General features: G+C 35.3%; 1 protein-coding gene across 7 annotated transcripts in view; it reads left to right on the forward strand.

Annotated features, from left to right (window-relative positions):
- CDH18 (cadherin 18) overlaps positions 1-26,920 on the forward strand; it is a 488,064-nt gene that overhangs the window by 290,545 nt on the left and 170,599 nt on the right. For all 7 annotated transcript variants that reach the window (XM_036020243.1, XM_028511442.2, XM_036020244.1 and 4 more), the window contains one exon: positions 5,317-5,611. In XM_036020243.1, coding sequence (XP_035876136.1) covers positions 5,317-5,611 — 295 coding nt within the window. The remainder of the gene's footprint in view (positions 1-5,316; positions 5,612-26,920) is intronic.

Genomic DNA, 26,920 nt, shown 5'->3' on the forward strand with positions numbered 1-26,920 from the left:
AATTGAGTTTTGTTCCGTCTGCTTATAGTTCAACTAAAATATAACACATTCTGGAATGAAGAATACATCAATTTTAATGACGTCATTTTATAATCCTCCCACATCTCTCACCCTGAATCACTTGTATTTTATGTGTTGGAGAAAATGATAATAGTAGGAATACTATATAATATTTCTGAATTTATGTATGGCCTCCACTGGAATGTGGTCAACATAAATTCCTACTCTTAAAAAGGTACATAAATTATGGAGCCCATAATATAGATTTAAGTCAATGAGCTATCTTTTTAGCATAGCTTGAAGTCCTAGCTAAAAGCAACTTTTGAAATTAAGTGCTCTACCACCATCTTCTTAACCTTTTAAAATTATTGTTTCCCAAGAGGTGGAATATCATCTTGGTGAGGAATTCTCCATTAGACTGAAAGCTCTAAATCTGTGGGTCCTGATCCTAATGCCATACAAGATGAATAACTAGTTTTTAAAGGTAATTCATGTGAGTTGCACTAGCTTCCTAAGTGTCATAGGTTACTAGTTAACACTAAGAAAGTCAATGTATTAAAGTAATGTCAGAGAAATAGTCGTTTTGCTTTACTTGGGTGACTACATTTTCTTTTTTTTTTTTTTAAAGATTTTATTTATTTATTTTTAGAGAGGGAAGGGAGGGAGAGAGAGAGAGAAACATCAATGTGCGGTTGCTGGGGGTTATGGCCTGCAACCCAGGCATGTACCCTGGCTGGGAATTGAACCTGGGACACTTTGGTTCCCAGCCCGCGCTCAATCCACTGAGCTACACCAGCCAGGGCTGACTACATTTTCTTTTCATTAACCCTTCATTCTCCTAACCTTTTCTGCTCTCTAAAGAGCAGGTAATTGACCTCACGTGAATGTGTGATCAGTTATGCAGAGATTATCTGCTTTTGCTTTGCAGCACTCTAACATCTGTCCTTCAGTACAAAAATATCAGTCATGTGGCACCGTCTCACAGCTTTCCCTATATTCCCACCACTGTAGATTATGTTAAGAGGCTGCCTCTGCTGTCTCAGTAGCTGGCCTAAACTGTCTGTTAAAAGGGTTCATTATAAATGACTAATATCAACATACTATTTTAAATATTTTCACATAAGTCACTGTAAAATAATGAAACTCTCTTGAATAATATAGTAGCTAATTAAACTCATGATGCAATACTTGACTGGTTACTAAATCAGTACCATATGTGTATCTGGGGTAACGCCACTGCACATGCTCTACTTTCAGCCCTTTTCATGTGGTGTCTTGTTGCTGTTTAATTCAACGATATACACACTGCTTTCCAATTATCTGTATTTTGGCCCAATTCTGAAGCAGCCATACTGAACGGGTTTGCCAGGGTCTTCTCAGTCCTCTGTCAGGAGACAGCCAGTCACTTGCCATGAGAATGCCAAACCTTGTACCCTTGACTGTGCCCAGCCAGGCCAACCCACTGCATGACCAGAGTTTGTGCCTTCTTCTTTCAGATTTGGATGAAACATTGACTAATGGGAAAGAAAAAATTAGACAGCTAAGCAAATAAATTCTCTCTCCTTATTCCCTCCAAAAAGAAAAGACTTCTCCCCATCTTTTAATTTTTTTATCTGCAATACTACCATTACTGCTCACTCATTTATTATTCATTCGTTCACTCATTCAACTCACTCATCCATCATTTCTTGCCTTACAAAATCTAATACAAAGCATGGGCTCTTCACAGAGCTTATGACCCACTTATTAAGCCAAACAAGAAGACATAGCCAACGTTTCTCTCAGGCTTCACCTCTGCCACAGACTCTATGTTGAGAAAGAGCTGAATACTTGAGAACAGGCATGGTAGACAGAAAGTAATCCTGAAAGTACATCACTTTGTTGCTTTATGGATACCACACTTTGCTCTGTATAGTGCATTCCTGTATATAATGCACACCCATATTTTTGTCCCAAACTTTCAGGAAAAAAACTTTCATTTTAATTTTTTAATTATTTTTTTATTTATTTGTATTTAGAAACAAAACCAATTATCATTTTCCAGGGTAATATTTTGTATATGGATATCATGATTGCTTTCTAACATTACATTTTAATGCATAAGCATAAACAATAATTTAAAATATTCATATAGAGAATGAATAGTGCACATGTGTAATGTACATCCTTATTTTTCCCTCAAAAATTTTGGGCAAAAAAGTGCACATTATACACAGCAAAATACAGTACTTATCATCATAATCATATAAACTATTAATCAACTGACTAAATTGTCCCTGTGGTGGTTTCCCATTGGTGTTACATGGAACTAATCATTTCAAGATTCAAACAGAACAGCTGAGAGTTTAAACAATCCATTAGTGAAATGGTCATCTAAAAATCATCTAAATGATTATTCAAACACTTAACCTGAGTATTAGCAACAACTAATATAATCCAAATACATTTTTATAATATTTTAATGTAACTTTTACTGTGTTAGCCAACGATGTAAGTACTAAATTACAATTAACTGATTGTATTGAACATCTATTTTCAAATTAGAGATAATTTCTGAAGCATTTAGATTAAGGGGTTTATTTATTCTAAATACAAATATGAAAACAGACCCAAGTCTTAAAATCTAAAGACATAAAATTATTGGAATTTTCTTCTTATTATAATTACTTATTAAAATTATATATACATATATACATATATATGGCATAGAGTACATAACTTTACAATAGATACTTTAGATTGACAACTTTACTATTTATTTTAAGTACCTCTGTTTCAGTCTACATAGATAAGCCCTTTCTGCTTTAAATATAAACATATCTTTATTATATGAACATTTAATGCAAAACTAAATGTTAGGTCAACTTCACTAAAAACATAGAAAAGTAAACAAATGTATCCTGAATGTGAGTCATTTGTAACCATTGTTATTTCTCTCTGAAATGAGTTGTTAGAAAGCATATCACTTATCCCTCAAAGCATTTTTGATTAGTTATTTTAATAACATACTGATTTATAATTTACATATAGTATAAAAATAGCTAATATATATCTCATTTCTTATTACTTTAATAATAAGAATGTTTCAGAAAAGGTTCTGAATATGTTTGTGCAATGATTTGTCACTTTCCTTTGCTATGTTTTAGTCATGAATTGATACAAGGTTAGAGAATATGAAATAGTCTGCCTATCGATAAAATGATTAGTCTTTTAGGTGATAAAATGATGTCAAGAGACATAAAGAAACAAACACATTTTCATACATGCATATAACTATCTTTGTGAAGCTCACTCCTCAATGTTCTCTTAGTAGTTAATTTACTAGTGAAGTGTGAATCTTTGAAAAGTATGAGTTCACAGTTTGCTAAACTATTTTCTTTCTTTTTATAAAAGTCCCCAAAAAGCAGTTACAAAATGATTTAATTTGTTCAATCTTGCTGAGCGATTCTCATCCAAATTTTGTCCCTGTTTATGTCTTGTTTGCAAAAAGAAGCAAAATTCTTTCTGATGCACTGTCATTTTTGTTTTAGTTGGCTTTATTTTCCTAAAAAGTTGTCCTTCCCTCATGTTGCATTGTCTTTTTGTTCTACATTTTATCTTTTTAAATAATGTCTTCTGAAAGTTCAGAAATGTTAAAATAAACCTTGAAAATTTTCACTTCACTATGGCAAAAAAACAAAATGTTGTATGAACACATTTTTTTCCCCAATGTTTTGAAGTGTCAGAAATGAGAAAAATAAGTAGTAGAGATTATGTGGCCAAAAAGGCTTCATATAAAGGACAACTGTTTAAATCTCTTTGGAGAAACAATTCTGCAAGGATATGGTTGTGATTTGAGAAAACACTACAGTCGTTCCCAGCTGGAAATGCAGCAGTGGCACTCATGGATACATGTAACTGAATTTTGATGTTACAAGTTATAATAGCATAATAGAATAATAAGTATGAACTATACACAATTGAAAGCATTTACTAATGTGTAAATGACAAAAAATAGGTTAATGTTTCTTAATGTTATTTTCTTAATGTTATTTATCATTCTTATTGAAAACCTCTTCTTGTGCTGGCTGCTGTGGCTCAGTGGATTGCATACTGGACTGTGAAGCAGAGTCACTGGTTCGATTCCCAGTGAGGGCACATGCCTGGGTTGTGGGCCAGGTTCCCTGGTGTGAGGAGCATGAGAGGCGACCACACATTGATGTTTCTCTTCCTCTCATTCTTCCTCTCTTCCCTTCTGTCTAAAAATAAATAAATAAAATATTTTTAAAAAGTAAAAAGAAAATTAAAGAAAACCTCTTCTCTACTAAAATATTACTTAACTAATTAATTTCCTTTTAAAGAATATTCAATCATTTAACTTTATTTTTATAAAGATTTTATTTATTTATTTTTAGAGAGGGAAGGGGGGGAGAGAGACAGAGAGAGAGAGGGAGGGAGGGAGAGAGGGAGGGAGGGAGGGAGGAAGGGAGAGAGGGAGAGGGAGAGAGAGAGAGACACGTCAATGTGTGGTTCCTGGGGGTCATGGCCTGCAACCCAGGCATGTGCCCTGACTGGGAATTGAACCTGCAACACTTTGGTTCACAGCCCACGCTCAATCCACTGAGCTATGCCAGCCAGGTCCATTTTAATTTTATTGAGTGAAACATTACTAGTGTATCTCAATTAAAATCAGAGCCTACTTATTGATTAATCTTTACTACTATTGAAAATTTGAGTTAAATTTTTATAATCTTTAAAGAAAAAATATTGTACCATGATTTTTTTTAATTCAAACTGAACAATTTATCTAGAAAATATTTTAATTAAAATCAATGTCCCTATGACAAGCATGAATCTTTTGTGGTAATTTTAATAACCAACTTTAATCTCAATTTTACAATCATAGTTTTCATAATTTTAGGTTTAAAATGGAATACCAAACAAATTTAAATAAAACAAACAAAAATGATTTTTTCTATATGTACAGAAACAGTATTCTTCAAACTCATTTACTGGTAATTTATTTTCCCAATTATATTCCATGTGGGTATTAAAATGTTGATTTAGTGGAGTAAAAGCAAGGGTTATTGCTTTTGTTGTGTAAGTATATTAATTTATCTTAAATCAATAAGTGGGTGTCTTTTAGATCATAATAAAAATCCATATTAATAGCAAGTGGAACAAATATCAGAAAAATAAATTATTATAGTAACTCACAAGACATTGTGGAAAATCTCATAATTAAACTAAGTATTAAATTACCGATAGATGGTTTTCAGAGAATACCGTGTAGTTTGGACTATAATGCATGTTGAATTATTCCATTTGTATTTACAGCTGCACTCCAATTCTGACAAAGGCGATGGGTCTGTCAAGTACATCCTCACTGGAGAAGGTGCCGGGACCATATTTATCATTGATGATACCACAGGTGACATCCACTCAACAAAAAGCCTAGACAGAGAGCAGAAGACCCACTATGTGCTCCATGCCCAGGCTATTGACAGACGGACAAACAAGCCTCTTGAACCGGAGTCCGAATTCATCATCAAAGTGCAAGATATCAATGACAATGCTCCAAAGTTCACAGATGGACCGTATATTGTGACTGTGCCTGAGATGTCGGATATGGGTAAGGAGCACCATTTTTCTACTTTGACTTAGTATAGTTTTGAGGATCCAGAAATAATCTTTGAACACCAATAGTAATTTGTGTGTGGGTGTAGAAACTCTAAGGCTTTTCAAAATATTTTAATACTTCCTTGTGGCCTAAAGTATTGAAAACTATTGGTTCTAGTTACTATAATATTTATTAAAATTAATTTATGAATGTGTGAGTGTAAGTAATGGTCTTCTCTCAAGAAAACACTATCAGAACTTGTAATACTTGCAATTATTGATTAATTGACATGTTTTTTTGATCATGTAATGTTTTTTAGTATAGTGTTAAGAACATACCAACACATTTAAAGTGACAATTTATATAGGTGGGGAAAGAAAACATAACATTGGAAAGGTTTCACCATGTAGTTTAAGCTTGTAATTTATAACTTAGTTATAATAGCATTGCTCAATATTAACAGTACAATAGCTACATTAATTAATAAAACTTTACATATAGTCTTAAACACTTATGCACCTTATATATATTTAAGTATAAAACAGCCCTGTGAAGTATTTTGAAGATCACTTTTAAAATACGCAAACTGGCATACAGCACTAAAGTAAATTTTCTAAATTCACGTATTTAGTTATTTAATTGGCCAAGAAAAAATTAACTCCAGTTCTTTTGAATGAAAAGCTTACAGTCCAGTTAATAAATTACAATCTAGGTCTCTGGGTCACCCTGAAGATCTGGCTTTTTCCCACTACTCACAGATTTCTGTGGCCTAGGTGTCTCATTTTATTTCCTAAATAAAATTAAAGTTCAGCTGTCATAATAATTTTTGACTACTAATGACACTTAGTGCTTGGATTTAGAACATATTATTTGAGTAAAGATTATTTCCAAAATATGTACTTTAGACAAAGTGTGGGCAAACACAATGGACAGGTTGCAGGTAGGTATGTTTACCTCATGTTTACTGCGTATATATGAATGTTATTTTAAAGTAAGGTTATTATAATAATCAATAAAATCACTGTGTATTAAATGCATACATAAGCTTATTTTTTTCAACTTGGGAGATGTTTCCAGTTTTACTGAGATTTCTTGACATACAGTTCTGTATAAGTTTAGGATGCATAGCATAATGACTTGACTTACAAATACTGTGAAATGATTGTTACAGTAAGTTCCATTAATATCCTCCATCTCTTGGGCATAGGGGTTTTTCAATGGAAGATTGTCATTTCTTCCCTTCCCAACTCCTGCCCATTTTAATGTTCCCTTGAGCTAGGCAGAGAGCTCCTGAAGCTGCTGCAGAATCAGGTTGGGAAGAGAGACTAAGTTCTCCTTTTTAATCGGAGTCTCAGTGGGGAATGCAGTTGCCAAACTGGCTCCCCCTAGACCAGAGAAGAGCACAGAACAGGATCCAGCCTCAGGGAACCCGGGAGAGGCCCAGAGTCCCTCAGGCTCATTGATCTCTAAGGGAAACTGAAGAGCTCAACACTCTTAACCTTGGCAGGTGAGAGTCTGTGTGGAAACTCTAAACAGGATTCCTCCACACACCTTGTCAAGGACGGACAGCCCGTCTGCCAATGTCCTTTTGTCTGACAGAAGCTAAGAGCTCTATGACTTGTGAGAAAACCACTGGTAACACCCTATTAAGGGTGACAGAAGACCCCAAAAAGCACAGTAAAAAAACAAAACATGCGAAAATGCCAATGCACTAGACAGAGAAAAAATAGAATAGATATTACTAAGAAAGACAGCATAGTGAGGAGTGGGAAATAAGAGAACTAGTGTTTTAAGGACAGTGCAAAGAATTTTGTGTAACTCCAAGCCAGAATTTCTATAACTAAACAAAAATAAACCGCTGTATGGATTAAGGCATGAACAGTCATGGATAAGACCCAAATTATTGTTCTAGAACTTGAGAATATACCAGATAAGAAGAAGTGGGTAAAAATCAGAAAGCAAAAATACAAAAATAGGGGAACTGTGGGAAAAAGATGAGACTTGGAAGGTCTGTTTATTAGGATTATTGTGTGAACACAGTGTGTTCCTAGAGATCAAAATACAGCAGATGAAGGAGAGGAAGCATAATATTTCCTTAGGTGAAGCATATACAAGTTTAAGCCCTGGCTGGCGTAGCTCAGTGGATTGAGCGCAGGCTGCAAACCAGGCATTGCAGGTTCAATTCCCAGTCAGGGCACATGCCTAGGTTGCAGGCCACAGCCACGGCCCCCAGCAACCACACATTGATGTCTCTCTCTCTCTCTCTCTCTCTCTCTCTGTCTCTGTCTCTCTCTCTCTCTCTCTCTTTCTCTCTCTCCTTCCCTTCCTTCTCCAAAAATAAATAAATAAAAAATCTTAAAAGAAAAGAATTATAAAAAAAAGAATATACAGGTTTATTAGATTTTCTGAGTTTCAAGAATGGATTAATATATAAAAAACAAATCTAAGTAAATCTTGACAAAATTTGTAAAACCTATGTAAAATAAAAAATTTTACAAATTTTTAGGTTTTTAAAAATTTCCTACTAAGAAAAATTATATACTGGCATCACCATATTTATCACTTAAAATACTGGGCTGTGGTTGACATCTGAATACCATTTATAGCCTATGCCAAAACATGATTCATCTCTCAAGTTCAAAATTATTTGAAAAAGAAGCCAGAAACTATATCATTTCTGTACTTTATGTAGAATTTCTTTACCATTTCTGTATAATTTCTGTACCTTACTGGAGAAAATAGTAGAAAATAGTTTATGAGAAATCAGAGTCAAAGACAATGGCAAGGTCAGGAAAAATGGTATCAGCAATGTACTCTGAAATTGTGAGTGTGTGTATATGTGTCTTTGTATGAACAGAGCTCATTGTAAATGGGTGCATTTGAGGGTGCTAAAGGGTGCTGTGCAGTCTAAGAATCATGCAGCACAAAGAAACTGTTGCAGAAAAGGCTGTGGTTTGAGGACAAAGGGCTAAGTCGGGATATTTCCAAATCCTTATCTAGGGCGTGGAACGGAAGATACAAATGGGAATCAGCTAGTATTCCCAAGATTTTTACTGAGATGAGTATGGTTGAAGGAGAAGTAGTTCATACTAAAAGTAGTAGAGAGAAAAAAAGCATGACAAAAGCAAGATTCTATTGAAAGACAATGGCAAGCTATTGGCTGAACATTGGAAATTGTAATGTGTGTGAAGTCAGTATTGTGGAAAAACAAATGTATTAAAATCGTGATAATAGCATCTGATGCACATTGTAATGTGAATTGTAGAATGTGACATGAAAGTGAAAAGAGAAACTCACTTTACAGTGGGTGCTGAAGAATAGATAATACTTACATGGACTCTAATTTTAGAAATACCAAGTTAGGAATAATGTAGAGCAGGGGCCAGCCAACAGTGGCAGGGAGACAAATCCAGCTTCTATTTGTTTTTATAAATAGTGTTTTTCTGGAGCACAGTCATTCCCATTCATTTAGTCTTGTCTCTGGTACTCTGGGTACTTCTATGGCAGAGGAGTAAGTTGCCATAAAGACTGATTCACAAAGTGCAAAATATTTCTTCTGCTGCCTTTTACAGAAGAGTGCTGACCTCCACTGTAAAGGCTTTGAGGGGATGAGACCAACCGGGTATAGGGGCAATAATTCGAGGGTAGTCTTGCAATCCTGAGAGATAAGGCATTTGCTGACCTGGGACAGTTAGCTTGCTGTCAGCCTTGCTGAATGTATGCAAAAATATGGCATGTGGTACAAATAACAGGATGAGGTTTATTGCCTTTAGGTAGACGCTGTAAGGTATTTAACTAACAGGTAGCTTTCCCTTCCGGTGTTACTGAGATAATGCAGTTTTGATGAGGGTGACAGCGTGCAGAGCTAGGCATTCAGCTTCCATCACTCCCTTTCACCTAGAAGTGGCCTTGGGACTAAATTCCAGCTGGTATGATGTAAGGGGAGTGCAGCGTAAGGGGAGAGCTTCCAGGAAAGGTACACGTCTCCTGACTAAAAGATGTAGCTGGCACACATATGTCAGCCACTGCCATTTTCCTTTTTTTGCTGCCTCTAATGCAGAAGTGGTTCAGAAATGCAGCAGCTAATGGAAACCACTGGAGCAAAGCCTCTTGTTAAGTGAGACGAAGCAGAAAGATAATAGGGCCTGGAAGAAGGGTGCTATGGCAGAACTAATGCTCCAGCGCTGGCCTGCCTGTCCCAAAGCCTTTCTTGAGAAAGTAAATCTCTTTCTACTTAAGTGCTTTCAGTCAATCTCAGATATATGCAAGTACACTGAACCTCAACTGGTACTTGGACAAATTCTATGTTTCAGCAAAGATTTGGACCTAATACTACTGAATCCAAAGGGATAGTGAGAAGGGATTCAGCATCAGCTAAGAAACAGCGATGTCATGTTCTGTTAAGTGCCTTGATTTACAAATAATACATGAAGTCATCACTCTTTTCCCCTCTCGCTGTGTAGTATGATTCTAGTTGATTTTGCTGTGGTAGCAATGTGCATTCTGCCTGTGGTGTCACTAACAGTTTGCAGATATTTAAATCATGCTTGTCATCAATTCTAGAGACAATTGTATCCATACAAGTCCTGATCTGCGCATAAAAGGAGATTGCACATTTCGAATTTAGACTTTCAGTTCTGCAGAAAATCTGAAATAGATCACCACAAAACAACAATCTTAGCTTTGTCAGGGTCTGAGACTGCAGGTTGACACAGCAGTTGTGACAATGTTCACTGAAATAGCTCCAAGGGATATTTAGTGAGCACTTAGCATGTGTCAGGCACTGTGTGCCGTTTGCAATAATTTCATGCTTGCATCATCACGAGGGCAGCATTAAAGTGATCTTTGCTGCACAGTGGATGAACCCAATACACAGATTTAAGTAATTTGCCCAGGATTGCATGTTTGGTGAGAAGTGCAACTGGGAGAGGTTTCTAACCTAGGCAGAGCTTTACTTTTCTGAGTTCTCCTTTTTTAATTTGTTAAGAATTAAAATCTGGATCAAGCTAGTTTTTGAATAATTACAACAAAAAAATATGATGTACCAGAACCATACAGTTTACTAAGTGAGAAGTGAGGGTCTTATAGTTGACCCATTCGAGTAATGTGTTGTTATATGTATGTGTGTATCATCTTCTGTGTCCATTCATCTATTGATGAACACTTAGTATTTTTCCATATCTTGACTACTGTAAATAATGCTGCAGTTAACATAAGGGTGCGCATATCTTTTTGAAATTAGTGTTTTTATATTCTTTTGATAAATTCCCAGAGGTGGGATTGCTGGATCACAAGCTATTCCTATTTTTAATGTTTTGGAGAATCCCTACACTGTTTTCCATACTGGCTGTAACAATTTATAATCTATAAATTTAACAATTTATAATTCTACCAATAGTGTAGGAGGGTTCTATAAAGGGCCTTTTAAAAAATAAAAAAAATACACTGCAATCAAATTAAATTGGGGAAATTACGTTTGTAGGTGATTCAAAGAAAAAAATAAACATCTTAATTATCCCCTCCACAATCTCAAAATTTACTAGTAATTTAAGAAACCACAAAGGGAAGAGGATTCCGGTGTTCACCAGTGTGCAGGTTTAATAATCACAAAATTGTTAATATGCAGAACTGTTAGCAGAAGGGTACATTCTCATAGTTTTTTGAAGGGAATATGGCTGTATCTATTAATATTTTAATAAGAACAAATTCATTTGTTGGACAATTGCTGTTGTAAAGAACTATTTTTTTAATTGTTGTTCAAGTACAGTTTCTTCTCCAAGCAGACACTTCTCCAAGGAGTACATACAGAGGGTCCAGAGACATATGAAAAGGTGCTCAGTATTGCTAACTATCAGAGAGATGCAAATTAAAACCACAATTGGACACCGCTTCATACCATTTAGAATGGCCATCATAAACAAAGCAATAAACAACAAGTGTTGGAGAGGTTGTAGAGAAAAGGAAACCCTAGTGCATGCACTGTTGGTGGGATTGCAGACTGGCGCAACCACTATGGAAAACAGTATGGACTTTCCTAAGAAAACTAAAAATGGAACTGCCTTTTGAACCTGGTAATTCCACTGCTAGGATTGTATCCTAAGAACCTTGAAACACCAATCCCAAAGAACCTATGCACCCTAATGTTCACAGCAGCACAATTTACATATCCAAGTTCTGGAAACAACCTAAGTGCCCATCAGTAACTGAATGGATCAAAAAGCTATGGTACTTATACACAATGGAATTCTACACAGCAGAAAGAAATATGTAGAGAACTATTCTGTAAGTACACTCACATGGGTGTGGAAAGATAGATATATGTAAAAGAGTGCCCACTGCAGTATTATTTAAAATAGTCAAAAATCTGAAGCACATTTAAAGTACACCAATAAAGAAGTTTTCAAATAAATGCCCCTTTAAACTGTGTACAGATACCCCATGAAGCCTTAAAATGAATGGATTTGTATGTGTATGCATGCCATATAGAGATCTCTATTATTTCAGTAAGAGAAAGCTTTTAGAAGTGCATTTGGAGTAGTCTTCAGTTTATTTTAGAAAACAAGTGTGTGTTGCAGAATATGTGTGATATACACAAGAAATGTGAGAAGGAAACACAAGAACATATAGGTGAAGGTGATTACTTTTTAAAATAAGTTGTGGCTTTATCTGTTATGAGTGAAATATACTGCTCTTTATTAAGAACTGTACATATGTATGTTATTTATAAAATAATAAAAAGTGAAATGTGTATTTGTGGTACAATAAGAAATTTTAAATAACATTAACCCTTAATGTAAAGATATGTCAGTTTCTAATACTGACAAAAGTTAACAGTGTGGTTAGATGACAACAGAATTTCCCACAGCACAGCACCTTATAAAATTACTTTTTTATCATAAAATCATTAATAGAGTTTTGAATCATCCGGTCATTAAAAAAACACTTTTTTTCTCTTCTCGTGGAAGATTGAAAGTGTGTCATGGGTTGAGAACTGTGAGGGTGTGGCTAGTAACAAAATGGTAATTAAAACAAAGACCCTAAATTTGAGCAGTCTGCAGACATAGAAACAAAAATGTCAATATGATGTTTGATAAACAAAATGTAGGGAAACTATAGAGTGGACAGAGTCCAGCTGACAAATTAGAATAGATGTCCTCTACAAATGTAACATAATGTGTAGGGGGTTGTCAGTTGGAAGGAAGGAAGGAAGGAAGGAAGGAAGGAAGGAAGGAAGGAAGGAAGGAAGGAAGGAAGGAAGGAAGGGAGAAAAGGCATTTCACATGGAGATGCAATGATGCAAAATACTCGTCTCTTCCATGTGAGTTCCTTGTCTACATAGGGGTATGTGTGTGTACATGTGTGTGCATGCATGTGTCATTAAAGAAGAATGAATAAGACCATCATGCAAATGATAAATTCCCATTTGTAGCTTAGCAGGATATCCTATGAAAATCCAGAGAAGATAGGAACAGAGACTTGCTGGGTGTGCAAGATTATTATTTCTTGTGTAGTTATAGTGCTAAGTAACTGTAATGGTCATGGATCCCTCCAAGTAATTTCTGTGTGCTATATTGCCAGGGAGAAAAGCATAATGTGGTTACATATTTCTTGTCAGTGGGTAGTAATAAGCAAGCAAAATCTGCAGGAATCTGATGGCTTAGTAAAGAAAGATACAAAATAAACTGAAGTGGTTTTCGATGCATGTTTTTAAAAAGTTTTTCTTTATGTCTTTGAATTACATCACGTAATTTCAACCACTACCTAAGCAATCATATCCCCAAGGGCAGGATTTTTTAATCTTGCCACTGTTCACACTTTGGACTGGATGCTTTCTTGCTGTGGGGGCTGGTTTGTGCATTGTGGGATGTTTAACAGCCCCCTGGTCTCTACTCACTAAGTGCCAGTAGCATACTTACCTGCACTGCCGTACCATGACGTGTTCAGACGTTGCCAAATGCTCTCTGGGATGCAAAATTGCTCTCAGTTGAGATCTACTGTCCTAGGAAACATGCAAGACAAAAGAATAAAAACATTTCAAAGTAGAATCATAAATTGAACAATATGGTATTTATTAAATTAGTAGTCACTTCCCACGAGAATTCCATTGTGTTAGAATGTGCATGCCATATATTTTATGAACAAAACCATTGTCAGCCAAGGTAGTGATTTTCATGTTTAAATATCAATTGCCATATTCAAATACACTCTATGATGAAAACAACAATGTAAACATTTGAATAAGTTATCTCTGTTGAATGAAAGAAGAGTAATGATGTGGCTACTTGAAAGTTATGGCTCATTAAAGAAACAAATCTACCTTTTTTATTACATTACTTTACTGAAAGATCATTTGAAATATGATGGTAAGCTGCTGTCTGTCATATAGCTCATTTTTATTACTTATCTAAAATGTACTCAAATTAAACAAAGTGAACATACATGAAAAGAATGGCAGTATAATGTTTTGGAGGGTCAATGTAATCTGAATAGGCCCAGGGAAAAATGGGTATACATTTTAGCAATGTACATTTAACACTTTTTTCTGCGATACACAGTACATGATCATTCCAGCTTTGAGGACTTTACCATATCCTACAAACTATACTATAATTTCGCTAAATGTCTAATTTTTCAAAACTGAGACTTAATATCAAACAAAAAGTCAATGATATTCATTGTCATGTGGCACAAAGAAGAAAATAATCATGAGATGAAATTATACCCACTCTTAGAGTCAGCATGTAAGTTCAGGTGCACATCTCAGAAATGGAGATAGAATGAGTAAAATTATATTGTAAATAATATTACCATTCTCAAATGAAGAGGCCATTATAAGTTCTAAGACATCGAGCAATATTGCAATGACATGTAATATTATTTTTAAAAAGCCAGCAAAGTTTTTTTTCATTGTATTGTTAAATCTCTTTTCTTTAAAACAATAATGGCCATTTGTCTCTTCTATTCGTGTGTAAATTTACCCAGATTTTTGCAATTATAATCTTTCTTGCAAAAGGATTCAGGAATTTTAGTATGAATTTAAATTTGGTTGCATTGCAGCCACTTGAATTTTTTTGAAATGCATAATATCTAGATGCTGTTTCAAAGAAAACCATACCAGATCCCAATCCAATTTTTTGTGAAAATAAATGTTACATTGTCCGTGTTCTTTACAGAAACATTATTTTAAAGAAATGTATAAATCTCCCTGGCTGGCATAACTCAGTGGATTGAGCGCGGACGGGGAACCAAAGTGTCCCAGGTTCGATTCCCAGCTAGGGTACATGCCTGGATTGCAGGCCATAATCCCCAGCAACCGCACATTGATGTTTCTCTCTCTCTCTGTCTATCTCCCTCCCTTCCCCTCTAAAAATAAACAAATAAAATCTTAAAAAAAACTAACTTGAAAAAAAATTTTTTAAAAAATGTGTAAATCTCTACCTGTTCTCTTCTATACATTCGTAAATATACCTATAATTAAACATTATTTAAAGGCATTTTAAAATGATAACACATGATAGAAGTAATGAAAATTGCATACATCATTTAAAAACTTTAATTTCAATGGAGTACAAAACTAAGTTTGAAATATTAAAAATATATATAAGTTTTACTCTGTGATCCTTAAATTCAGTGAGGTTCCTCATCTTTGGAGATGTACTGAAATGTCCCTAATCTTCCTGTTCCTGTCTTCTTTGTTCCCCTGTCTGTCTCAGCCACACAGGCTTGTTTCCATTTTCAGCTGTGTTCTTTGTCACACAGCAACAAGTAGAGACACCAGCTGTGCTTACTTTATTGCACTGCTTGTAGGGGGACCGATTTAGCTCAGCCTGAACATCTTGGGAGCTTCACCCTGGATATCTTCCAGGATGCTAGTAGCCATTTTAAAATCCTCACCCTGGGGCATAATCTTCCAAATGAGGTCATTTCAGTGATGTGAGGCTGACTCTGCACTTGTACATGGCAAATTAGAGTGCATGTGGAGAGTGACAGAAGACAACTGAAGTATCATAAATGCCTAAGTTTCACACTTTTTCCTTCTTGGTTTTTGTCATATAACCTTTTGTCTATGTAAGTTAGCTATTGTTTTGTAACAAACCAAGCTACCACTTAATGGATCAAAACATCATCTGTTTTACAACAGACTATCGGAAGAAGAAATTAAGAAAACAATCCCATTTGCACACCCATCAAAAATAGTAAAACAGTTAGGAATAATTTAGCCAAAGAGGTGGAATATCTTTACAATGAAAACTGTAATGCACTGATGTAAGAAATTGAAGAAAATTCACATAAATGGAAAGATGCATTATGCATTCTCGATTGGAAGAATTAATATTGGTAAAATGCCCATACTACCCAAAGCAATCTACAGATTCAGTGCAATTCTTATCAAAATTCCAGTGGCATTTTTTTAAAAATACAAAATCAATACTATAATTTTTGTGGAACTGCTGAAAAACCTGAGCTGAAAAAAAATGTTGAGAAATAACAAAGATGGAGGCATCGCATTTCCTGATTTCACACTATTGTTTGCATAGCCATATTAATCAATGGTATGGTACCAGCATGAAAGCAAACACATAGATCAATGGAACATGATGAAGAGCCCAGAAATATACCTGTGCATATATGGTTAGTTAATTGTTGACAAAGGAGCCAAGAATATATAGTGGGGAAAGAATAATGTCTTCGATAAATAGTGCTGGGAAAACTAGACAACCACATGCAAAGCAATAAATCTGGACCCTTAGTTTGCACTATACACAAAAATCAACTCATAATGCATCATATATGTGTGTTTAAGACCTGAAACCATAAAAGTCCTTGAAGTAAACATAGGGGTAAGCTCCTTGACATTCGTCGTGGCAATGACTTTTGGATTTGACACCAAAAGTAAAACTAACAAAAGCCAAAATAAACAAGTGGGACTACATATCAGACTAAAATGCTCTGCACAGCAAAGGAAACTATAAACAAAATGGAAAAGCAACCTATGCAAAGGGACACAATATTGCTTGTGGAATCTCAGGGCAGACTTTGGAGAGTGCGAGAGCAGATCTGAGGGTTTTTGAAGAGGAGGCTCAGATTCTACTACTTTATTTTTACTGTGTTCTATTATTGGAAACACTTCACTTGGAACAGTGTTCTGCAAATATTTATTGAATAATTACATGTTGACCACTTTAACTTATAATTTTGTCTAAAAGAAAGACTTTTAAAAATATAGCCTCTTAATTTTTTTCTATTTCATTTCTCTGCACTCGGGTAAAAATTCATTATTGCTTCGTGTGGTAATGATTAATTTTATTTTCCTATTTAAGATTAAATTTGTTATTGTGAACCAAGAAAAATGTATAAACCAATCAAATTTTTCACTTTTGTTTAATGGTTGATGTGATCCACCGGATCATATTTTATGCTACTCCTGATTCCTAAGTTTCTCCACTTACTTTTATGAAAGTAGATTTAATTTGGGATTCCCCAAGAGACCTAACTAATTTATCATAGAAATTACTTCATTGGGATAAAGTCTTTCACCATCAGTTGACCCCAATTCACAAATCACTACATTAGAGTATAGGCTGCTGAAATTCCATCCCAAAAAATTCAGATGTGCTATAAATTCAGCCTTACTTTTAGTTGAATTTGATTTCTAATTCTATATTGACTTTCTTTTTTGAAGTGCTATTTTAGATATTTTTCTTCATTTTCTAGGAGTTAGGAGAAGAGTGAAGGGACAGTAAGTATAACATGAAGGCTTATCAACAGAAATGGGGTAAATCTCAGAGAGAGACGGCACAGTGAGAAAGAGGTATGTCAGTGACATCATAGACCCCTGCTGTAATCTACCAGATGTTCACTGATCTGTCCTTGACCTTCACAGTTGCCTGATTTCCATCTTAATTGCAAGTCTTCCCCAGATCCACAAAGTTTCTGCCAGAAAATATTTTCACCTTACTAATCTATAGATATAAGTATAGGCCAACCAAATGAGAACAAGCAAGCAGTTCACTCAGAGTTTGCTATAGCAAGAGGATCAATCTCCATTACTTCCACTTTGGCAGAGACTCAACGGCAGGCAGAAGAGTGGTGAAGCTTTATAGTGGATAAAAGCAAAGGCTTTGAGTGTACCATGATTGGAGGTTGCTGGCATGGGGAGGCTGTTGGTGTGCTAATTAGAAGTGGAGCTTTCTATATAACTGGTTAAGGATGCATATTTTGCTTTATGTGATTAACCTGAAGTTGGGAGTAGGGAAACATTTAGGAAAACTAGAAGTTACTAATGAAGTCCTGGCCATTGGTAGCTGATTGTTATTGTTTGGCCTCCTAGATATTAGCTACTGAAAGTCATTTGACTTCTTACAAGTCTGACTTAGCGATAGTAACATGGCTCTGGAACTAATTATAGACAATGGCTGAGTTACCTGGGCTCTTTGCAGCCAACTGTGAGTCAGAGTTCTATTTTATACATGGTCTAGACATTGTTCATTTTATATGCACTCTTTCAAATCAAACCATAGAAAAAGCATAAAAGTCATTTTGGTGGGTAGAGGGAAACAGAATATACTAGAGAGACCTCAAATGTATAACCAACAAAAATCAATGGTGAAATATGTATCTTCATCATTAAAGACAACTGGTAAAATATATTAGCTGTGAAAGTCAATGAAGCAGGGTATAGGGATTTAACCATTTTGGGTATAGTGCTAAATATAGTACCACCATAACTAAAATTATTCATGTAATTAAAATTGCATGGTGAGATATTAGGAAGTAATTTAGATGTAGTGTATACATCATCTTTAATTATGGTATATATGAATACTTTTCAATTGTTATAAAATCAGAACAGTAAGAATCATAATGAAAGAAGAGGTCATAAGACAAAGGAAAAGTTGCTGCATTAGAATATTGCATCTGGTGAGATTAGTTATGAAAACTAAAGAGGCTGTTAATTTGTATTGATATGGTTTTGTCCTATTTTATTATTTTTGGTAACTTTAATATATAAATATTTTAGTAACCAAAGTTACTTGTAACTTGTCAAAATTAAATATATTGGAGTTTTTCCCTAATATTGAAACCAAAGATAGAATGTTAACTGTGTATGTGTGTATATACATAACCACATATATTTGCATAAACATAATGATCACATATAATATATAGAGTAAATATTAAGAATATATATTATACCCTTTTATTAAACTCTTCTAAAATATGATTGACAACTTTTTGTAAATAAACAAAAATTCCTGGTATTCTGCCTTTTTTTAAGATTGTATTTATTTTTGGAGAGAGAGGCAGGGAGGGAGAAAGAGGGAGAGAAACATCAATGTGTGGTTGCCTCTCAGGCACCCCCAACTAGGGACCTGGCCCACAACCCAGGTATGTGCGCTGACTGGGAATCAAACCAGCAACCCTTTGGTTCACAGGCCAGCACTCAATCCACTGAGCCACACCAGCCAGGGCTCTATTTTGAAGTTTATTTGTTTATTTGGTTTTTGGGTTTGTTTTATGTTTTTTTGTTATTGTTAAATAAAACCTCAGCTGGGACAATACAACGATATTCAGAACAGTGCTGAACTTGGTAGTGATTTCTACTTTTAAAATGAAATCCTTTCCAGATAGGGCAATTAGATTCAAGTACAGTACCTAACCATTATATTTGGTAAAATATAGTCAGTACTGGCAGATACTTGTTGAGAAACCTGTTAATACCTTATGCATTAATCAGAATGTAATCATGAGAAGCAAATTCACATCTAGTGAAATCAATAAAAGAAACAGCATGAATGGGAAATGTTACAAAAATAATAGGAGACATGAAAAACAAAATCATGGATTGTGAAGCAACCAGTAAAGGGGTGTAGCACCCTTAACCTAAAGCTAAGAGAAAAATATTGCAACAGTGGGAGAGGGTAGCTGAGAGGGCATGGAACCACTGAGGAAATGAAATCATTGCCAGGGACTCCATTTAAGGCAGAAAGAGGAGGAAATATAGGGAAGGAAGGGGGGAAAGGAAGGTTCTTTTTCTGTTTTCCATTTTCCCTCTGGCACCTGTCATTGTTCAGTGGATAAGGAAGGCTAATCAATATCAATGGCAGGTGTTAGGTTCCTGAAAACAGTACAGCACAGGGTGTGATATTAATCTGAGAGCAACATGAAAATTGGTTTAGAAGATATACAAGACTGGTGGGAATGAGATCAGTCCAATCACTTTTTAATCAACCTTTTATCTGTGTGCTGCAATTGAGAAAATTGTGAGCAATCCTTAAGACTAATGGAAGAGCATAAAGCTGTTGTCAGTCCTAGGGGATCGCTTCCCCCTAAGTATTCTACCACACTTTTTCATTTGGCAAAGATATGTTTATTGACTTGGATTGTGGCGTTGGGGGGGGGGGTGAAATATAATGTTGACTCACTCTACAGAGATACATCTGCATTGCAGGATGTACCACTAAAAAAGCAAATAAGAACAAGGCAGGAGATAATGTAATAATTACAGATAATATAACAATTCAACAAATCATGCCTGAGTGGAGCAAAAGAGTATATGGGAAAGAATGTCTCATATCATCACAGATCGTCCCAGGCTTGAATACTGCCTTCTTTGATCGTCAATTGTACAACATCTGGAACCTCAGTCCTTACATTTGCAAAATAGTATTAAGTGTAATTTTCTCAATCATTTAATTTCATTATGGAATTAAATGACATATAGCAGAGGGCTTTCCATATCATTGACACTCAAAACAGATTATTTTCTTTTTTTTCATGAAGGACTATAATACCAAATTTAGTTGAGTAATGTGAAATTTAACACTAAATATTCTTATAAAATATCTAATTAAAAATACATAAGTTTACTATAGCCTTGGTATAAAAGACACAAAATAGTAACTTTTGTTTTGATGTATAATTGTTGCATGAGTGTTGTTGCAGAGGACTTTTTTTAATCAAATGTCTCTTTGGTGAATACTCAAAGTGTTATCGAATTACACAACGACTAGAATCCTGCGCTATTGCTCTATTTGGTGAAATTACAATCCTTCTGTGTAGAATGAAATTTAAGTTGTAGCTTGATGACTATTGCTTTTTCGAAGTCCCTAGAAAAATCTTCTGAGAATTAAGCCTTAGGGGATTTCTTCAGAGAGAGATTCTCTGTCTTCATAAATCCTCAGCTTATTTTTACTCAAAGTGCTGGTTCAACACCGGTTCACCTGAGATCTCATCAGAGCTGTGAACCCTGACCAGTCATGCATACGATTTGCAATCTCAGAGAACATTTGCTTTGTATTAAAATACTTTATTAAGTATTTCAAATTGGTCTTTAGAGACAGGCACGGGAGTCCACTCTTCGGCTCCTCATTGATAATGGAACTTTACAGAACGTGTGCAGTTTGAAGGCTGTAGTACAAAGGGAAACCCATGAAAAGAATGAAACAGGGCAGTCCCCAATGGAAACAAGACTGAAGGTTATTTTGTGAAAAAAAAAAAAAAATCTTGAAAGCTTTATTTATGTACTTAAGTCTTTTCAGATTAGTATAAAACGTCAGCTGAGGGACAGTGATCCATATATGGGAACAGTTAACAGTGTGCCTCAGGTAATATTTACCATGAAAAGATTGTACACTAAGTAGCCAATGAAACTTTACAATGTAATGTGTCTGCAGTTATTGTTTGTAATGGAAACAGCTGTAAACAATTAAAAAGTTTATATAGCACCTTAAAAAATTTTCTTTGATGAAAACTGAATATTGAGACAAGGGGCTATAGATTTAGTATCTATTGACCAAATCCATACAATAGCTTTCAGAGAAAATTGGATTCTCATTTTAATAATTTAGTGTAATAATTGGCTTTTAGACATCACTTTATATGTTTTACATTTGGAAATATAGCGCAGTAGAAAACAATGTTTTTTTCTTTTCTACTATGTATGCAATTAGAACACATAGCATGAATAAGGAAATTAAGTGGTCCAGTGTAGGATGCTTTTCTCAGACATAGACATAGATATTTTGATGATTTTTCCCTTAAACTTTTAACCAAGAATAAAAACTCATTAAAATGGCCAACAAACATAACTCATTATTGTACTTAAAAATACCAGTGGAGCCCTAGCTGGCGTAGCTCAGTGGATTGAGCGCGGGCTGTGAACCAAAGCATCACAGGTTCGATTCCCAGTTAGGCCACATGCCTGGGTTGCAGGCTACGGCCCCCAGCAACCGCACATTGATCTTCTCTCTCTATCTCTCTTTCTTTCTCCTTCCCTTCCCTCTCTATAAATAAATAAATAAAATCTTTAAAAAAAATACCAGTGGGGTAGTTCACTAGTAGGGACTAAAGTATACAAAAATTAAATGTTATTTTTACCTACTTTAATTATTTTTGTACTTGTGAAATTAAATTCTGATTTTATCTTATTTATGATATATTTGGTATCAAATAGTATAGGAAATTGGGTATCATTTTTTTCTTGACTTATAACCTCAAACTCTTGTTCAGAATCTGTTAAAGAAACAACTATAAATTCTAAGAATAAACGTCATTCTTCCCGCTGCAGTTTTAACACACGGTACTAAGTTGCTAGGGCTGCTGTACCAAAGTACCACAAACCAGGGAGCGTAAACAACAGAAATTTATCATCTCAATATTCCTGAAGGTAGAAGTCCAAGATCAAGATGACAGTAAGCCATGTTTCCCCTCAAATCACTGTGGGAGGATTTGTTCTAAGACTTTTCTCTAGCTGCTTGTAGTTTTTTGGATATTCTTGGCTTTCCTTGGCTTGTGGAAGTATCACCCTATTCTCTGCCTTCATCTTCACATAAACTTCACTGTGTGTGGTGTGTGTGTGTGTTAGTCTGTCTTCAAACTTTCCATTTTGATAAGGACATCCAGTCATATCGGATTAGGGGCCCACTCTACTCCAGAATGACCACATTTAAACTAATTACATTAAGGTCACCCTTTGAGATAGGACTTGAACATATGAATTTTCAAGGGAAATAATCCATTCTATAACATATACCTCATAGACAACATGATGGGGATTGACTGAGGAAGCAGGGGGTTGGGCAGGGTGGGGAGAGCAATGGGGGAAAAATTGGGACAACTGTAATTGAATAATAATAAAAAAGAAAGATTTTACTTTAAAAAAAGAGTTAATTTTTTGATTACTTATATATTTTTAATGAAAAAGAAAGCCTTTTTTTCTCATGTACAAATACTTCCGAAAATACCACTGGATCTTATATTTTCCCATCTGAACTTTAAACTAATTAGAGAGTTTGGGATTTTATTTTGGCCTGACACTCCCTTATCAGTTCTCTTTGGTAAGAAGTCCTTGAAGAGTTGAGCAAATCCTTTATTTCCTCTCCCTGCCATCTCTCTCTCCTGGGGCTGCTCTCTCCTGGGGCAGGCTGACTTTTGGGTGGTCTGTGCCGTGCATATGTCTGTGCTGCCTTCAACCAGCAGTCAGCATACTCCAAGTAGCAGCTGCATACCTTCAGATGCTGCCCAAGTACGGTGAGAGAGGTATTTTGCTGCTCCTTGTTTCACACAGAAATAGAACTGCCTAATACCTCTAAGACCTACAGCATAGAAGTATGTTAAGGGCTGTACTTTTAGCCATTATATTTTCATTTCGTCCCCTGAAACGTTTTTCTGCGGTGTACTTTCCTCTTCTACTTGCACCCATCCCTTAGTCAATACCTCCAGGCTGCCGTTCCTTCGTTTTTTTCTCCTTTTCCCTGTTCTCTATTTCACATGTCACTCCATTCATGTTTCTCAGCTTTCACTTAACAAAGCTGGACTTTTATGGACACTTCAAGCTAAACAGAACTCTCTTCCTCTTTCATGTGCTGATCCAGCCCATCATCATAAACAGGTGTGGTCTTGCACTGTCTGTTTTTCTCAGCTTTCACCCTGGAATGATTGCTTGGGAACTATTTTAAGACATTAAAAACTATTTAGATTTAAATCATTATCACAAGGCCAAAACAAGTTTCAAGAACCTAGGATTTTATAAGTGTGATTTCTTAATGGCTATTATTTTACAACTTTCTTTACTGTTTTCTCTTTTTTGAATTCTAGTCATCTCTGTATGTCAGGTACTATCAACATTTTCCCCATCAGATCAAGGATTTAGTATAACTTTATAGCATTGAATCAACTTCTTTAGCCTGACCTGTGAAATTACTACAGATGCTTTGCAATGAGGTACCAATGAAAATGTCTCCTAAATCAAGTTTTATTTGTAAATATGCGCCTAATAGTATTCCCTGAATAAGTTGGAGAGATTACTAGTGGGTATAGACTAAGTGTCATTAATATTCTATAATAGTACTAATTACACTTAGTAGTGGAAGAAATAGTTTGCATGTAACTAGCTCTAGAAAGTAATAAAGTAATAAAGAAATAAAGCCAGAATGTGTAGTGCTATAATGTGAAAATTCATGCTACATACAAATAAGGCTTTCTATGAATGGACTAGCATTGAGGTAAAAAGACTTTTTTTACTTTTAATTGTGAGATCACAGGTTTACATGCAGTCATGTGATATGATATAGATTCCTTATATCTGTATCCTTTACCCAATTTTTCCAATGATAACATATTACAAAACTGTTAAATGATATCGTTGTCGGTGGAAATCAGGCTCACCATGGGGTTGCAAAACAAAACAAAAAAAAAAAAAAAGGAAGAAAAGCCTTTTACAAACCCACACACAGACACACAGAAGATTATTGTATGGCGGTTTTATTCAGGTATAAATCTGCCCCTGAGTTCCCAATGTCCAATCTTCATCCCCCCATGGCAAAATCCCAACTTTGTTTTCAGCAAAGTCAAAACAAAGGTTAATGTCTAGAGTTTCTGTTTCATATTAAAGCTTAGTCTTGGAACCCACAGTCTGCTGCAGGTCCATGTGGCTGCCCGACCCACGTGGTTGTGTGTGTTCCCGGATAAGAGAGAATGCACAAATGAAAAGGTGAGTGCAGGTCACCAAGTGACAGAGAGAGAAAGAGAGAAGCAGACAGAGAGAGAATGAGGGTGGGGAGAGAGAGAGAGAGAAAGATTCTTTGTTTCCCTGGTATTATAAACAGGATCTTTTTCAAAATAACCAATCAACTTCCTCAGCTTTCAATGGGGCTTTTGATAGGTCCGCTCCTTAGTTAGACTGACAGGCCTCTATGGACAAGCACCTCCCCCTGCACTCCCCAACATCCAGGTACTGGAGGGCAGGCAGCTGCTGGGGAGATTTCCTGTGCTCAGAGGATTAAGTCTTCTCAGCCTCAGAACCCTGAAGTTTGTGAGTGAGTCTGTAACTGCTATAGCTTCCTGACTAAGCAAGCAGGCTATGCTCCAGAGTTTCTTCAACTCAATGACTAATTCCCTTTGCTCTTTTTCTTACTAATACCTAGTTAACCTTTTGACCCAGCAATTCCACTTCTGGGATTATACCCTAAGAGCTCTGAAACACGAATCCAAAAGAACCTATGTACCCCAATGTTCATAGCAGCACAATTTACAATAGCCAAGTGCTGAAAGCAACCTAAGTACCCATCAGTAAATGAGTGGATCAAGAAACTATGGTACATTTACACAATGGAATTATACGCAGCAGAGAGAAAGAAGGAACTTGTATCCTTTGCGACAGCATGGATAGAACTGGAGAGCATTATGCTAAGTGAAATAAGCCAGAGGGTGAGGGATAAATACCATATGATCTCACCTTTAACTAGGACATAATCAACAAAAGAAAAAAGCAAGCAAAATGTAACCAGAGTCATTGAAATTAAGAACAATCTAACAATAGCCAGAGGGGAGAGGGGTGGGGAGAATGGGAAGAAGGGTTTTCAGGAACTACTATGAAGGACACATGGACAAAACCAAGGGGGAGGGTGGAAGCAAGGGAGGGAGGTGAGTTTGGCTGGGGTGGGGGGTTGGTGAGGAGAAAAATGCAGACAATAGTAATTGAACAATAAATAATATATGAAACAAAAATAAATAAATAAATTTTAAAAAATCTAGTTAACTACCTATGACAACAATATCATAGCAGATTATTGGAATGATTTAATGTACCACTCTTATTTAGATTTCTCTAGTTTTACTTGTGTGTGTGTGTGTTTGTGTGTGTGTGTGTGTGTGTGTGTGTGTTAGTTTTATTGAATTTCTCACCAGGGTACGTTTACAGACTTACCACCATAAACAAAATACCGAAAAATATCTTGAGTATGCTTCAGACTCAAGAGTGTACTTCATGTTGCCCTTTTATAACCAAACCAGCCATCCTGCACTTCCTCTCACCTAACCACTGGCAACTACTAATCTGTTATCCATTTCTAAAACTTCATCAATTTCAAGAATTTTAAATAAATAAATTATATGTTATATAACCTTTTGGAATTGGCGTTTTTTACTATGTATAATTCCTTAAAGATTCATTTAAGTTTTCACAAATATGAATAGTCTATTATTTTTATTGCTGAGCAGTAAGTCATAGTATGAATGCATCACAGTTTGTTTGATTATTTTCCCACTGAAGACCATCTGTGTTATTTTCTTTTGGGAATAATATTACCCATGAATAATATTACCATGAATTTTATGAACAGGCTTTTATATGAACATACATTTTATATTACTTTAATATGAATGCCCAAGAGTACAACTTGCTGAGTTGTATGGTACATGCATGTTCTGTTTTATAAGAACCTGCTAAACTTGCATCTCCACCAGCAGTGTTTGAGTCACCTAATTTCTCAGCATTCTCACTGGCATTTGGTGTTGCTATTATATTTTATGTCTCATAATTAGAGATTTGTTTTAGACATAACACAGTACTCCCCTTCTGGGTGTGAATAATGATTAATTATATTTCTGTTTGGATCTCAGTGCAAAAATGCCATTTAGAACCCAGAATCATAGTGTATTGTTAAAAATTATATACATTTTTTATCTGCTAATAAGAATTGACAGGTGCACTTGGCATAGTAACTCTTTTAAGTTTTCTAGCATCCCTTGCAGGCGAAAAACAAGCTTTGTTTAAACTGGTGTCTGAATTTCAACATGAAAGTAGAAATTTGTAGTTGAACAGATATCAGACCTATAATAGGGGTACCATACCAACATATTTGAAGTAATCACTAAAATTAAAGACTGACAACTTTCAGTACTTCTGCAGTCAATTACCAAAATGAATGCAGAATTTTATAAAGACTCACTTAATTGTGAAAATATTTTTGTTGGATATATGACCCAGATGAGTAGGTATTTTTTTAGTTAAGAAAATTAAATATCAAGCATGCACTA

Source organism: Phyllostomus discolor, chromosome 3, assembly GCF_004126475.2.
Source record: "Phyllostomus discolor isolate MPI-MPIP mPhyDis1 chromosome 3, mPhyDis1.pri.v3, whole genome shotgun sequence".
Classification (NCBI taxonomy): domain Eukaryota; kingdom Metazoa; phylum Chordata; class Mammalia; order Chiroptera; family Phyllostomidae; genus Phyllostomus; species Phyllostomus discolor.